A 16,331-nucleotide genomic window follows, 5' to 3' on the forward strand; every position below is an offset into this window, starting at 1 on the left:
AGCCCTGAGTCCCCTTCCACACTCCAAACCCACCACATGAATATTGTTATGTGCATCACTATGAAGATGATGTGTCACACATCACCTCCATATTGGTGCACGTAACAAAATTCATTCAGCACATGGATGTAAAAAATTATAGGGAACACTGATCACAACCACTGGCAGTGCAGTTCCTGGCTGATGTTCCTCTCACTAACTCCAAAGCTGGTCCAGGAGCTCAGAACCCACAGGAGATAAAATACTATTCCCAAAGACTCAAATATAACACACAAAATTCTGATTTTTAGTGAATTTTGACTACAGCAGCAATGGGTAAAAAGGCCTTAGGAAGGGCGGATTCAACATACACATTTTGCCCAAAGTTTCTTAATGTTGGAGAAGACACTGCTGTCAGTCATTCTCTTGGGACTGAAAACACCCTACAGCAAACAGATTATGTTCTGTTATGATGTGCCCTAAACTAACAAGAGCTGGTGACATCTAAGAAGCGAAGATAGTGCTACAATGTCCACAGCAGCTCCTTTCATCCAATTAGATCACAAAGCGCTTACAACCAGAGACATGTCACCCTTTGCTAGAGTGTTACTGTTAATCAGTGCACAGCAGCACCACTCAGTTTAGAGACAGGAAGGAAAGAATATCATATGATTCAAAATACAAGGGGAAGCTAGGGAGGTAGAATGTAATTACCCATGTTGGAATTTGGCCAGGACACCAGGGTCAAAACTACTACTCTTATGACAAGTGCCATAGGACTAGACCAGACACTAGGTTGGTCTCTGAAAGACAGCTCCTCCAGCATCACACAGTACTGGTTCAGTACTGAGAGGGAAGAGCACCACCTAGCAATCCATTCCAGCAGCACTACTTCCTGCAGCACCTGGGTTTTCCATGGACATCTCCCATCTAAGCACCCATGTGGCTCAGCCCTTCTTAGCTTGGTGGATCAGACAGGATCACAGTTGGAGGTGATCCAGGTAAAGGACTGCACTATTCATGTAACCTGTTGGATGGTAAGCCCCAGGGTAGTGGTACTTCAAAGCCCTTGTCTTCAGAACCCCTCAGCTATCAGGTAGAGATGATGACTGGAAGATTTAAAAGAGAAATGGAGTTAGAAACCAGCATGAAATTTAATTATTTTGTTTGACAAGTGGGCAGAGGGAAAACAATTACTAGGAAAAGTTTATTTCTTGGCTCTCTCTCTGGGCGTGGTGACGGCCGGCAGGACAGCAGGCTGGATTCAGGGTCAGTCTGGCAGCTCATCATTCATCAGCACAGGGAACCGCTCGCCTCCTTCACAGAGTTGGGTGTAAACTGAGCGGTACAGATGAGATGGAGAATCATCATGAGGGAGCCTGGATTCCAGAATGGGGAGAAGCTCAGCTATCAAGACCTGGGTGGAAGCAGACACCACAGCAGCAGGTTGAAAGGCAGAGCACATTTCTAGGGCCTCCAAGTGGTTGTACGAAGCAGTAAAAGCTAGTCAGGGCATTATGAGTAATAATATCCATATTCAGAGGGGTAGCCATGTTAGTCTGGATCTGTAAAAGCAGCAAAGAATCCTGTGGCACCTTATAGACTAACAGACATTTTGGAGCATGAGCTTTCGTGGGTGAAAGCATCTGACGAAGTGGGTATTCACCCACGAAAGCTCATGCTCCAAAATGTCTGTTAGTCTATAAGGTGCCACAGGATTCTTTGCTGCTTTTACAATATCCAAATTGCTGAAGGATGGATTTCTTTCTTCAGCTTTAACTATCAAAGTGTCTATTCTGTGCTCATTGGGGATGCACCACAGAGTAACCCACAGTTGCCCTATGTCTAACACATCTTGTAGGGCAGCATGGTACAAATACTACTACTTATCCTTCACCACACATGGCTATACAGGGGGAGAGACTGCTCAGTGGTTTGAGCACTGGCCTGCTAAACCCAGGGTTGTGAGTTCAATCCTTGAGGGGGCCATTTAGGGAACTGGGGTAAAAATCTGTCTGGGGATTGGTCCGGCTTTGAGCAGGGAGTTGAACTAGATGACCTCCTAAGGTCCCTTCCAACCTTGATATCTATGGTTCTATGCCACTCCCACACAATGGCCCCCTCCTGGATTCTAGCTCCAGAGTTGTCTGACTCTACACAAGACACACTTACCCTCTGTGTCTCAGCCTCCATTCATTACAGTGAGAATGTCTGAGCCTTTGGAAAGAGCTTTGAAATCCACCCATGTACAAAGCTATGCAAATAGCAGGTCTAAAGTATGTGAGGGAGTGCTAAAACAACAGCTGCATTCACCCGTCTACACTTGCCCGTGACTTTTTGCGGTGAAACTCAGAAGTTTCGCTACAAAAAGAAAACCACCTCCATGAGAGGCGAACAGTTCTTACCGGTGATGCTTTTGCGATGATGTGCCAGTGAAGACACCTTATTCCTGTTTATAGAGCTTTCAGCCTCTGCAGGAATCCCACAGTGCCTAGGTGACCACGCTGGCCAGTCGCTTTGCTGCCAGGTAAACAGACATCCAGCCCTCCCCACGTAAAGCCCAGGGAACTCAAACTCCCCTTCCTGTTTTCTTGGCAAGTGCCCACTTATTATCTGGCCAGGTGACAATGCCTGCTCCACGGAGCAAACGATCTCCTGCTTGGAGCAATGCTGAGCTACAGAAGCTGATCAGTGTTTGGGAGAGAGCTGCACGGTGGGATAGCTACCCTCACTGTGCTGCTCTCATCTGTGATGGAAGTGCTGCAAATGTAAACACTCTCCGCAGCCTGTGGAAGTGAGTACACAAACCAGAGCTCTTCTTCCACCGATTCACTATCATTGTTGACAGGGGCGGCTCCAGGCACGAGCATGCCAAGTGCGTGCCTGGGACGGCAAGCCACGGGGGGCGCTCTGCTGGTCGCCACGAGGGCGGCAGGCAGGTTGCCGTTGGCGGCAAGCCTGCAGAGGGTCTGCTGGTCCCACGGCTTTGGAGAACTTCCTCCAGGCGTGCCGCCGAATCCGCGGGACCGGGGACCTCCTGCAGGCAAGCCGCCGAATCCGCGGGACCGGGGACCTCCTGCAGGCAAGCTGCCGAAGGCAGCCTGTCTGCCGTGCTTGGGGCGGCAAAATACCTAGAGCTGCCCCTGACTGTTGAAACTGACAGCACAAAAACTCTGCAAGTGTAGACATAGCCTAACTCTCCCTTTGCTCATGAAGGTTTTCTGCTCTGCTACCGTTTCTTTTCCAACATGTCCCTCACTCAGCTCAGGTGACTGGCATGTCAAAGTGCAGCAGTAGGATGGCACAGGGGATGCCTTAATGGCTAAACCCTCACACTTCACCTCTGGCTGGAGGGCTCTTAGCTCATTCTGGAGGTTCTAAGTGAGAGTTCAGTCCTGGGGAATGGAGTCTGTATGGCTAAACCACTGCAAATAATTCAGCGCAATGGGCAATCCTTTGTGCCGAAGGCACCCAGCTCTGAGCTGGTGTGGACATTGATCTCTCTTCTCATTCTTATTGGTGGACCAGCAAGGTCAAGGTCAATAACAGGGCAGCCTGAGACTGAAGGAACGTGAATATAGTGCTCCCCTCTGGCCCCAGAGGAGGGGCTAGACTGCTGATGGGGAAGATCACAATGCAGGTGCACAACTCAGGCAATGGCCCCCAATGGGGTCTCTAGCTATTAATGTGACATAAAGAATAGACGAGGATGATGTTCTCCCTACAATAGCAGTATTAAGGGGGGGGAAGCCAACACCCCTCCCCCCGCAACAAACTAAAAAAAGAACAAAGTCTAATAAACATGGTCTAATTCCTGCAATGTTGGTCCAGCCATGTTGGTCCCAGGATATTAGTGAGACAAGTGGGAGAGGTAACATCTTTTATTGGACCAGCTTCTGCTGGTGAGAGAGAGAAGGTTTTGAGTTTACACTGAGCTCTTCTTCAGGCCTGGGAAAGGTACAGCAGCAGGTACAGTAACACGAGGTGGAACAGATTGTTTAGCACAAGTAGTTAATAACTGGAGAGGTGTTAACAGGACATTGCCTTGAATGGTACCTTTAAATGCATGTTAACTACTCATGCTAACCATCCGTTCCACCTTGTAACTTGGCTGTGACTGTCTGACCACATTTCCCAGCCATGACTAAGAGCTCTGTACAAACCCGAAAGCGTGTCTCTCTCACCAACAGAAGTTGGTCCAATAATTGCTTCATCCACCTCCGCTCTCTAATGCTCTAGTTCAATCAGAAGTTATGGCCTGGGTTATGCAGGAGCTAACTGGATGATCACAAGGGTCCCTTTTGGTCTTAACAACGAATGCATCTTTGAAATGAATCAGAGCATGAAAGGACAGGACATGGACATGCTGAGCAAACCCCATGGCTTGGGAACTAGCTGCTGCGAGAACTAACTGTGCTGCTGCTGTTCCCTCCTCCCCAATAAAATAAAAAAATAAAAAGAAATTAGAGATATACCTATCTCCTAGAACTGAAACGGACCTCAAAAAGTCATTGAGTCCAGCCCCTCACCTTCGCTAGCAGAACCAAGTACTGATTTTTGCCCCAGATCCCTAAGTTGCCCCCTCAAGGATTGAACTCACAACCCTGGGTTCAGCAGGCCAATGCTCAAACCACTGAGCTATCCTTCTCCCTGGGAGGGATAGCTCAGTGGTTTGAGCACTGGCCTGCTAAACCCAGGGTTGTGAGCTCAATCCTTGAGGAGGCCATTTAGGGATCTGGGGCAAACACTGGTCCTACTAGTGAAGGCGGGGGACTGGACTCAATGACCTTTCAAGGTCCCTTTCAGTTCTATGAAATAGGTATATCTCACCATGTATTTCTGCTGTTGAGTTACCTTCTGTATGTCAATTTGCTGGCGCAGCATCAGCACCTGCAGTTTCAAGGCAGCCATGTCCCTCAGCTCCTGGAAGCTGGAGTAAAAAAGGAGAGGTGTTGCCAGGACACCCGGGTCTCCACATCTTCGTCCTCTGAGTGGAGCACAATCTGCAGGGGAGGTCCCCACACAGTGAGTACAGTCTGTCGGGTGTACCACGACCTGGGACTCCGCAGCTATTGGGGTGGGAGGGTACAAATAAAATCAGCAAGTGGCATTTGCTTTTCCAGAATTTTGGATGAATTTAGTGTTTATAAAAATAAAAAATGATGGACTCGTAGTCATATATAGAACCAGGCACAGGCCAAGCTTCCACTACACAGGGTGGCCAGTGCACCTCCCTCCTGACTTGCAACCTCCCTTACTAGTCCAGTCCCAGGTCCTTTCTAAACAGAGACTGATGATGATTGTGACAAATTGCTGCAATGGCTTCAATTGCAACCAGAGATTTAAATCCTCGTCTCCACTAATGATAGATAAGGATACAATGATGTCACAGGTGGTCACCACTGTCATGGAACCCGTGAATTTTGCAATGTATTTCTATTTGACCATGAAGACAGCGAACACGTTTTGCATAAACAGAAAACGATCATGGCTTAAAAATTATTGGCAGTGTCAGCAGCAGTGAAGGAGTCAAAGTGGTTGGAGCAGATGAACCCTTGAAGAGTAAACAGGACAACAGCAACAAAATAAGAGTAAAATGGGAAAACTAAGCAATGAGCAATGAAATTCATGAAATGTTTTGGGGTAAGCGGAGAAAAAATATTTTACACATCATCTTGATTTTACCAGAAAGACTAGTTGTGACAAGCATCTAGAAAGTGCAACACATAAGCACAAATGAGAGGCCTTAGAAGTGGAGGAAAACAGAAAACAAAACTTAAGAAAACAGTTACAGAGCTGTTAAAATTAACAGAAGCCTTTTCCTTACCCTTGACAATCCAACACTTGGAAGGCTTTTAGTATTCAACCTGCTCTAGTGCAGACCGGTTTTTAAAAGTTTTACTTACTCAAGGTTTTTGACTATCACATTCAAGAATTAAAAGAAACGTTGCAAGCCTTTGAAGGGATCAGCATTGTAGCAGATGAAACTACTGATGCTGAAGACAGATATGGGCTTATTATTCTTGCTCTCCTCTTCCCAACCAGCAGTGGCAATGTGGATACTTCAGCTGAAGGTGAACACAACAAGCTAGAAGGTTCTTTGCTGAATTGTGAGGTTTTGGAAGCAGTTAATTTTAAAATAGCAAGCTAGGCAATAAGGGAAACTGTTGAGAAATTCCCAATACCGTTTGATCGCAGCACTGCAGTTGTGACAGATAATGCCAAAAACATGGGGAAAGCTTGAGGTCAAGGCTTGAAACCTTTGTTTTTAAATGCTGTACACCTGACATGCATGGAAACATTTGCTTAACCTTTTGGCAAACTGTGAAGGAAAATATTTTTAAAAGTAAATGAAATAAACCTGCTTGCCCTGCATGGAAAGCTTGCTTTCACATGTTTTTAATGGAATAAGGGAAAAGTCTTCACATCTCACCAGCCCCAATCATAACCAGATGGAACAGCTGGTTAAAAGCAGGTCTTTATAACCTTGCACATGCTGAGGATTACGTTTCGTGGGCTGCGGTTTTTGTTTTGTTTCTTACACAAAGGAGACTGGTCAGAGAAGTTCAGGTGGAAGAGATTGTTGATCTCTGCCAATCTGCAGCAGTTATTGAAGAATTAGAGGCTCTTAAGAAGTCTGCATCCGAAATCATGAATACTCTCATGGTTTATGAAGGGCCCACAGTTCGTGCTCATCAAGTGAAAAATGGCACGTGCGACCTTGCGCTGGAGGCCAAGAGCTGCACTGAAACGTGCCAACATCCAGCAACAAAACCTGCACTTTTAGAAAAGTCAAAAAAATTAAGTTGTACATGGAAACTGTCTCAATCTCCCACTTTTGCCAACCTACTGACACTTCTTTCAGGGCATGCCATGCATTTCAGCCACATCAAGCAAAACACCTAAACATTTTTGAGGCCACAACATTTGAAAATATCTTACCGTATGAAGACAATATTTCAGCTCAGAGAGTATATTGGACTTACTGGGAAGCATTTCAAGAACTGAGCAGTGATGACATTTTACAGGTCTGGAAAAGCATGAAACCCTGATTTCCAGTTCTTGCAGTGGTTACCCTGTGATGCTTAACAGCACCAATCAACAGTGTGGACACAGAAAGACCATTCTCATCTTTAATAATGTGCTCAGGGATGAGAAATGTCGCATCAAAAGTGACACGCTCAATATATAACTTGGACGAAAATCACAGCCGTGTGTAAATGGAAATTAACCAAAAAGGATCACAAAGTTATTTTGTTATAAAATCAAACACTTTCCTGTTATGGTTGTTTGAAAAAAGTATTGTACAAAAATTAAAAATTCTAAAATAGTTTACTTCTGCAAAGAAAATAAAACTATATTGCATTAAACTGTTTAGCAGAAACATTGCACTGTTTGAATTCATAAATGCATATTTATGTTCATACTCCCTTATTACACAATTATTTTGTTGCTGTGACCATAGCGTGAAAATTTTTTTTTGCTGTGACTGTGCTGTAAATTATGCATAATTTTACTGTGACAAAATCATATCCATAATACTAGACTAGTCTCTTTAACCCACCAGTAATATTAACACACCCTGTCCATGAGTTCCTCCTCTCTCAGCTGCATCTTTGACATTTTATCTAACAACTTGGGTCTCAAGCTAATCACAAGCATCAAACTATTGTTCAAACAGGGCAAGCTGCTTAGACTCTTGACCATTACAGCAGATATTGGCCTCACCTGCTTGCAGCAGCTGTAGCTTGTGCAGACACTGGGATGCTGTGTCTTGCAGGCCTTCCAGGGTCAGGAGACATTCATACTCTCTCTCCCACGTTGGGTGGCCTGGAGGAGAAGCGGAGGGGAAAACTAGCAGGCCCGGAGGTATGAAGTTACACAGAACCATCGCTATTCAGTAATTCAGTTACATCCCAACCCCACACCAGCAAGTGAAAGGTACCATATCTGACTACTCCAAAGCAGGGAAGGGGACTATCACCTGCCCCCTCCATTGCTCTGGTCTCCTTAAGCCACAAACAGCTGAGTACACCTGGCAAGACACAGGCAGGTGGGGAAATAATTTCAGCTGCCATTAGTGCATTTCTTACCTGTGGTCTCAGCTTCCATGTACTGGCTCAGGAGAGAATGTGCATCACGTAGGACCATCACCTCCTCTTCTATCTCTGCAGGACTAAAAGCTGGTGCAGAGGAACAAAACTTATAGCAGCTTAAGGAGTGTTTCCTTTAGAACCAGGTGTGAGCATGGCAAACCCCTTCCTTCAGTCACCACCCTCACGCCCAGAGCGGAGTTCTTTGGGATTCCAGGACAGATGTAAAGGACAAGCAGCACACATGACAATACTGCAGAGAATGGAGATGGTGGGGGAGAGAAAGGATGTCTAAATGTGTTTACTGATGGCTCAGTTCGTCTGCATTAAAATACTCAAGTTTCTGCAAACAGTGAAGATCTGCAGTGGGAATGGAACTCTTTCTGTTACAGGCACAGCTCCTGGGAGATAGGGTACCTCTCTGATGGTTTGAAGAGGATGCCATCAAGCTGCACCATGTGGCTGCTGCCATCATCTAAAGGGGCAGGAGAGGTAAAAAAGGATACGGTCGCCTGCATTCTCTCTAGAAAGCAACTCCTTGCAGCAGCTGTGGCTGAGCTGCTTTGGCACAGATGACACTTCTCCCACAGTCTGAAAATTCAAGACAAGCAGGGGGAGGGGGAGGATTATACACACAGAGGCAACATCTTCCTGCACCCGGCATAACATTCCCCAGAGAACCTGTATGATTTCTACCAGCTTCTCCTTAGATGAAAGATTTCCAAGGTTTCTCTAATTCAGCTTGTTATGGCAGGACAGCATGTATGGGAAGAGGTGTGATGGTGCCGCCTCTCCACTAGGGTGCTCCAGGCACATTATAATGGACATCAGCAAGGTGGGCAGACAGATCCCAGGAATCTTGTGTTCGAGGGATCTCCTGGGAACACAGTGCCTTGTATAAAGAACGGAGGAGGAGAGCTGACAGTGGGATATATTCCGCCTACACAAGGTCTCCATAATTCTGCACTGACCCAACCACCTACAAGAATATGGCCACATGACACTAAGTATTTCAGCTACGCTCCAGAAACCTACCGCAGAAAATGAGGGATAGCAGCAGTACATTTAAAATAACTATCTAGTATGTGGCTGGCTGAACCATGGGCTAGTGCAGGGGTCGGCAATCTTTCAGAAGTGGTGTGCCAAGTCTTCATTTATTCAATCTAATTTAAGGTTTTGCATGCCAGTAATACATTTTAACGTTTTTAGAAGATCTTTTTCTATAAGTTTATAATACAGAACTAAACTATTGTTGTATGTAAAATAAAAAAGGTTTTAAAAATGTTTAAGAAACTTCATTTAAAATTAAATAAAAATGCAGAACCCCCCGGACCGGTGGCCAGGACCCGGGCAGTGTGAGTGCCACTGAAAATCAGCTCGTGTGCTGCCTTTGGTACGCATGCCATAGGTTGCCTACCCCTGGGCTAGTGTGTCCCATTCCTAGATTAAGTTTTAGCTCTGTCAAGACGGATCATTTTAAAGCTGCACTTTCAGAGGAAAGTTGTAATGAGAAACGGCAAGGTTAATGGAATAGGAAAAAATAGATATTACCCTGTTAGATGCATTTTCCCTGTAAGGGAACTTCGGGAATGTAGAGCTAACGTGGTAGGTTATTTTCACTTTGCCATGTAAGTTCAAAGAAGCAGTAAAGAGACTAAAATTGCATAGAAAAAATCAGGGAAATCTATATACTTGGCTAAGAGATGACTAGCAGGTGACTTATTGATAATCTGCAAGCATTTGGAAGGTGCCAATTCCCAAGAAGGGGAGAAATTGTTTGGGACACTACACACTCACTAGGTGCAATGTTAGGAACAAACGTGTGTATCTGACCCTGAATTCAGACTGGAAATTACAGGTTTCTAGCCCTCAGAAGAGGGAGGTTCTGGAAAAACCTAACTAGTTTTAAGATGGAGCTTGATAAATTCACAGATTCACATGACAAGTGGCCTGCAATAGCAGGGGACTGGACTCGGTGACTCTTCCAGTCCTACTTATGCTGAGCATCAAGACAGACATCACCCCAGTGGGTTCTACTAAACTGTGGAATGATCTCCCAAAGGAAATGGGTCAGAGCCCCATTGTTTGGGTAGTTGGTCAGACCAAGGGATGGTCTCTAACTTCTATGCCAGAGTATTTGCAAATACGTTTGCCCCACTGCAAAGTTATATACAGGCTAAAGGCCATGACTTTCCTTGGAATTCTTCATATTTTTAAAATGTTGGGGTGAATTTCGTAAGCTTTCGTGCCCTTGGAAGTGACAGTGTACCCCCACTGGCAGGCTCCATGCAAGCTCCTATGCACAGCTCTGCCAAGGTCCCTCAAGATGATCTGCAGCAATCCCTGGTATTCCAATCTCAGGCTTTCCACACAGCTCTGCCAATGCCCCTCAAATGCTGCAGCATTTTTTAGGCTTCCTCTCCAACAGGCGGCAAAGCCCAGGCCCCTCCCTTTACACCTCCCTCGCCACCAGAAAAGAATCCCAAGTAGGACTGGTGGTCATAGCTTTACCTGGAGTTCCTGGAATAGGCTTTCCTATAGGGAAGCGGTAGCTTCAACAAAGACCTGCAAAGAAGAGAGTCTACAGTAACGACTGCCAAAGAGCAGCGGAGCAGGATCAGGACACTGGACCCTGTTCCTAATCTTTTACATGAGGATAGCGAAGTCTACATTTGCAACAAATTTAGTGCTGGTGAAAAGCGCCAGCCTGACCACGCTGGAGACTGAATCCCCCATGCATTGAACAACTACAGCACCAGCCAGCCGAAGCATCCCCCAAGCTGCCCAATCAACCATCTCCAGCGAGCCCTGAAGGAATAGGATCTGCTTGGCTCAGTGACCACTGAGCAGCTTGAGAAGACTATCCATCACCATCACTCTGAGAAACAGGGAGGCAGGCCACTTGGAGCTGAGAGGCTCTGTGCATGTGTCCAAACCGCATGGTGATCCCATCCCATAAGCTGGAACACAGACTTGGAAGCAGGATCTACCAGCAGCTGCAGGGTGAAGGCTGTCCAAGCTAAAGGGAGCTGCCATTGCATGTTAATGAGGGATGGACACAGTGAAATCTCTCACTAACGAAATTGTATGGAGGGCCGATTGGGGGGAGTGGCCCGGCCCCCTTCCCCTATCTGCCCCCGCCTCACTTCTCGCCCCCTGATGGCTGCCCCAGGAACTCACAGCTCCATCGCCCAGAGCATTGCGCTGGTGGCAGGGCGAGCTGAGGCTGCAGGGGAGGGGGAACAGCAGGGGAGGGGCCAGGGGCGAGCCTCTCAAGCCAGGAGTTCAGGGGCCGGGCAGGGGGGTCTCGCGGGCCGCATGCTGCCCGTGGGCCGTAGTTTGCCCACCTCTAGTTCTGTGTCACTGGGGGCAGCAATGACACAGAACTAGGCCCCAGTGAATGCTAGGAAAGATCAGCTCCTGTGGGGACGAGCTGAGAAGAGAAATAGAGTTTGAATACTGAACAAACTAAGATTCCTAGTGCCTGCTAATGAGAATGTACCCCTTTTCCTGGAGAGTGAATGTGCGGGCCATGGTGCTCCCCACAGGGATATCTCCTGCTGTATGTCTCTGTGTCACTGGAGACTCTGCCAAGGAACCACGACAATCATTCTCTGGATCGACTCCCTGTAGGATGACAGCTGCTGAGTTTTCGCCACTAGCAGAGCCTCCAAAGGAAGAAGAGCTCTGCTGCTGGTGCAGGGGAGAGCTGGGTGAGCCAGGTGGTTCTGCAGCAGCACAGAACCCTTGCTGAATAACACTGGCAGCTGGCACAGTTTTCCTCACTTGTTGGAGGGCAGACCCTTTAGTCGAGCCCTTCCCAGCCACCTTTGGAGCCCTGGAGCTGTGACTGGTTGGTGCTTTCACAGGATCAGTCCTGTAGGGAGCTTTCAGCATATAGGCTGGGAGCTTTTTGGAAGAGGAAGCCTTTTTGCACACAGATGTCACCTTGATTGTCTTAGGGACACTCTCTTTAGACAAGGGTGCCTGCTGCATTCTAACAGCACTGGTAGCAGGTTTCTTCTCTGTTCCCTTCTTTCCTTCTGCAGCTCCTAGGGCCTCCAAAGGATTTCGCAGGGTGCTTTTCCGGACTCTTAATGCTCTCTCCAGGGCTCTGTTCAGCAGCTCCAGCTGCTCCAGTTCCTTAGGTGAAGGCTCACTTTCTATAACAGCAGAAGGCATATCAGGAAGCCATACTGACCAAGCCCCTTCATTCCCCATTCCTCACTACACTGGCTCACTCCTCTGGATTTATAAGAGGAGATCATAGTCTATAAGTGGTCCCTAACCTTTTTCGTCTGGCAGGTGCCAGACAATGAGCCACCGAGGACCGTGGCCGATGGACGAGCATCTGCCGAAATGCCGCCAAAAAGCGGCAACGTCAACAGGCGTTGCCACCGAAATGCCGCCGACAAGCGGCATCATCCAGAGGTGTCGCTGCCGAAATACCCCTGATTTTCGGCGGCATTTTGGCGGCAATGCCTCTGGATGACACTGCTTCTCAGCAGCACTTTGGCAGATGCTTGTCCACTGGACAGTACGCAGGTGCATATAGATGCCATGTCACCAGCGGGCACTGCGTTGGGGACCACTGGTCTATAACAAGGAAGCAGAGGGACTTTTCATTACACTCCTGCAGTCTCGGGTTGGCAAACTCCTGAAAGAGTCAGGATGGATGGCAATCGTGCAGAACCTGACATCTCTCCACAGTGACCAACCCTTCCACAAACAGGTGACATACACAGACGTCCCTTTCAGGCTTGCAGCTGTGGTGTCAAGACCCGTAGCTGGATTCTGCTCTCAGTTATCCAGGTGTGAATCCAGATTAAATCCATGGAAGTCAACAGAGGCACAGAAGAGAATCAGGCCTCTTGTTAGCAGGGAACAACAGAGGAATTCCAAAGAAGCAGATTAGATCATCACTGGCCAGACCGAGAACAGACAACACAGAGATGGCAAGAAGAAAAGGCTCACCTTGGTCACTCTTTGGACCATTCTCTGGCTTTGGACTCTCAGGAGTTTGCACTTTCCTGGGGAGGGGGAAACAAACACAGAACACATGAAGGATGTGATAGTACTCTGACAGCCAGGGTTAACAATGATGTAAGTTCCCACTATCCTTTGAGCAGGGACTGGCCAGCAGGAGAATTTCAGGGGACACTATACAGCCCACAGCACACACAACCCTTTAGTCAGTCCTCCCATCTCTTCTGCAGGGAGGCACCGTTCACTGGGCAGTATTGCATTGGTAGAGCTGGGGGTGAGAAAAGACATAGGACACGAACAGCAGAAGGCGCTGCAGGTCAGGACTAGGGAAGGAGATATTTGCTTAATGCTTCATTCAGGCCAGCAATACAGCGCAATCTCTTCACAAGCACAAAAAGCATATCCATGAAAACAGAAAAGCACAGCTCCGGAGCAGGGGACTATTACCTGGTGCTGTAGCAACTCAAAGAGTTTTATTATTGGCTGCATGACAAGCACAAGGCTGTGCCCCATTCACAGGAAGTCAGAATGCTGTGAAATCAGTACTAGAATGCTGAGGATTTTTTTTTTAAAGCAGCTTGTGAAAGAATATGCACAAGAACAAAGGATTTTTTAGCACAAGTCCTGCATGCACTTCCATGACCCAGGGCACCAAAATGGAACCCATTAAGGGAAGAAGGAAGTAGGTTTGTGCCCACTTTTTTTTTTTTTTCTTATTTATGATGGACAAACAACCCCAACCCTTTATGACCTTCTCTAAGAATTTTTTTTCAGCTTATATTCTTACATTAGACATCAAGGTCTGCCTTGTTTTTCTAGAAGATTCTCTGGACAACCAGAAAGCTATTAGCATTATGACATCAGAGACAGTATACCGGTGAAACACAATTCGTTACCACGCAGAGTCTCAATGGCAGAGCTGGGAATAAAATCCAGCTCTCCCAACTCCTGCTCTTGAGGTTTAGCCACTAGGTTATGCTCCCTCCTTGCCTCTACAAGACATCGAGCAATGCACGTATCTTTAGCAGCTTTCAGTCATCTTTTGCCACCCACTGACGACTCACCAGTCTCCAAGAAGGGCCCGACACAGGGTTAGATTGTCCTCTAGCTTCTTCTTTTGCTCAGCACAGTCTTCCAGGGCCTGACTGAGAATGGAAACCAGCCTGGAAATGGAACCACAGTTAGGTTTTACTTTCATCCTATCGCATTACAAATGCCATTGCCTCCTGCTTTGCACGCTGCCTTACCAGAAAGGCTAGATTTTAACCCATCTGCATCCATCCCAGATTAGGCACTTGGGGAAACCATGGACTGCCAGTCCTTCTGAGTGGATTGAAAACAATTACAAAACATTTTAACCATAACAACAGGGCTTTGCTCCTCTCCAAGGACCATATGAACATGAATTCAACCTCCCAGGCACCGTGTGATCTTTGGTACATCCAGGGGCGGCTCTAGCTTTTTTGCCACCCCAAGCACGGCAGGCAGGCAGCCAGCCTTCAGCGGCGCGCCTGTGGGAGGTCCCCAGTCCTGTGGATTTGGTGGCTTGCCTGCAGGAGGTCAGCTGGTTCCGTGGCTTCAGCACACCCGCTGCCGAACCCGCGGGACCGGGGACCTCTCGCAGGCAAGCCGCTGAAGGCTGCCTGACTGCTGCCCTCGCAGGGACCGGCAGGGCACCACCTGTGGCTTGCCGCCCCAGGCACGCACTTGGAGCGCTGGTGCCTGGAGCTGCCGCTGGGTACATCAATGACTCTCTCAGGGCCACTGGAAGGATCAGGAATAAAACACAGGAGTCCTGGCTTGCAACACCCTGCTATAACCATTAGGAACAAAGTGGGTTTTACCTATGAAAGCTTATGCCCAAATAAATCTGTTAGTCTTTAAGGTGCCACCAGACTTCCTGTTGTTTTTACTAGGAACACTGCCTCTAAGGCTTCTTCAAGAAGCCCTTCTCCACCCCCTACACGTAGTTCCACTGAGCGAGGAACAGCTGGGCACCAGGATCTACAAACATGCACTATTACTTAATTCTTTGGGTACAAAGGACTCCACTCCAGCTGCACTGCCTCTCAGTAGAATCACAGCTTTCCTTCGTAAAAAGTCTCTAATCTTCAGAGGTGTGGAGAGGAGTTTGGAAATGTAACAGAGGGCAAAGAACCCCAAATTCCGTATTTCTAAGCCAGTCGCATGATTTTGAGGCCTGGCTCATGGCATTTCAGCACTTGGGGACAGCAATACGGAGGGAGGCGGAGGGGAGAGCAAGGATTTTGCTATAAGCCTTCAAATGTGGGGAAGGAATACGGGGCTTGCATCTCCCCTCAGGGACTTCCATAGGGATTAAAGGAAGAAAGAATACAGCTATAAGCAGAGGCGGCTCTTTCTCTCCCCCACATCCCCGCTTGGGTACACAGATCCCCAAGGCCTCCCCCTCGCCTGGTGCAGCAAGAACTTTCCATCCCGATTCAATGTACATCAGCCCAGCTCTGGAACACAATACACCCCATCCCCCACTTTCCCTTGGGAACCCCAACTAGCCCCGCAGGAGCCTGCAAGCCCCACTCCCATTATACCACTCCATTGGGGACCCCAGCAGCCTAGCCCCGCAGGAGCCTGCCAGGCCCACCCCCATTATACCACTCCCTTGGGGACCCCAGCTAGCTAGCTAGCCCCCAGGACCCCGCCAGCCCCATTATACCGCTCCCTTGGGGACCCCAGCTAGCTAGCTAGCCCCCAGGACCCTGCCAGCCCCATTATACCGCTCCCTTGGGGACCCCAGCTAGCTAGCTAGCCCCCAGGACCCCGCCAGCCCCATTATACCACTCCCTTGGGGACCCCAGCTAGCTAGCTAGCCCCCAGGACCCTGCCAGCCCCATTATACCGCTCCCTTGGGGACCCCAGCTAGAAAGCCCCCAGGACCCTGCCAGCCCCATTATACCCGTCCATGGGGACCCCAGCTAGCTAGCCCCCAGGACCCTGCCAGCCCCCCTCGGTACCTCTCCATTGGGGACCCGCAACTGCTAGTCTCGCAGGACCCTGCCAGCCCGCTGCACACCGAGGCGAGGCGAGGCCAGGCCCGGCCCGGCCCGGCCCTGCCCTGCCCTGCCCACAGCTCTAGGGAGGAGACACAGCCCCAGACCCGGAGCTGCGTGGTGCAACCTGTGCAGGGCCGCGCACGCCCCTACCTGCGGGCACGGCCGGCCGGCACCATGCTGCGGCGGGGGCAGGCGCCGGACCCCCTTTCGCTCCCCGCTGCTTCCTGCAAACTGCCGCCGC

The 16,331-nt window shown here is 48.5% G+C and overlaps 1 protein-coding gene across 3 annotated transcripts; it reads right to left on the reverse strand.

Moving 5' to 3' along the window:
- Positions 1–263: 263 nt before the first annotated feature.
- Positions 264–16,328, reverse strand: TEDC2 (tubulin epsilon and delta complex 2). Of its 3 annotated transcripts, XR_007776350.1 has the most exons (11): positions 16,241–16,328; positions 14,123–14,221; positions 13,047–13,102; positions 11,575–12,235; positions 10,584–10,637; positions 8,579–8,663; positions 8,073–8,181; positions 7,708–7,809; positions 4,834–5,048; positions 1,177–1,396; positions 264–1,088 (listed from the first exon to the last, which is right to left on the reverse strand). XR_007776350.1 is itself a non-coding variant. In XM_050968301.1 (10 exons), the coding sequence occupies exons 1-10, from the start codon at positions 16,264–16,266 to the stop codon at positions 1,250–1,252; spliced, it is 1,554 nt and encodes a 517-aa protein (XP_050824258.1). In that variant the 5' UTR covers positions 16,267–16,328; the 3' UTR covers positions 1,115–1,249. The 3 variants fall into 3 exon arrangements, 2 of the variants coding, with proteins under 2 accessions (XP_050824258.1, XP_050824259.1); XM_050968301.1 differs by lacking the exon at positions 264–1,088 and having other exon boundaries at positions 1,115–1,396; XM_050968302.1 differs by lacking the exons at positions 264–1,088; positions 16,241–16,328 and adding an exon at positions 16,052–16,127 and having other exon boundaries at positions 1,115–1,396.
- Between the last annotated feature and the right edge of the window lie 3 nt (positions 16,329–16,331).

This window comes from Gopherus flavomarginatus, chromosome 9 (assembly GCF_025201925.1).
Source record: "Gopherus flavomarginatus isolate rGopFla2 chromosome 9, rGopFla2.mat.asm, whole genome shotgun sequence".
NCBI lineage: Eukaryota > Metazoa > Chordata > Testudines > Testudinidae > Gopherus > Gopherus flavomarginatus.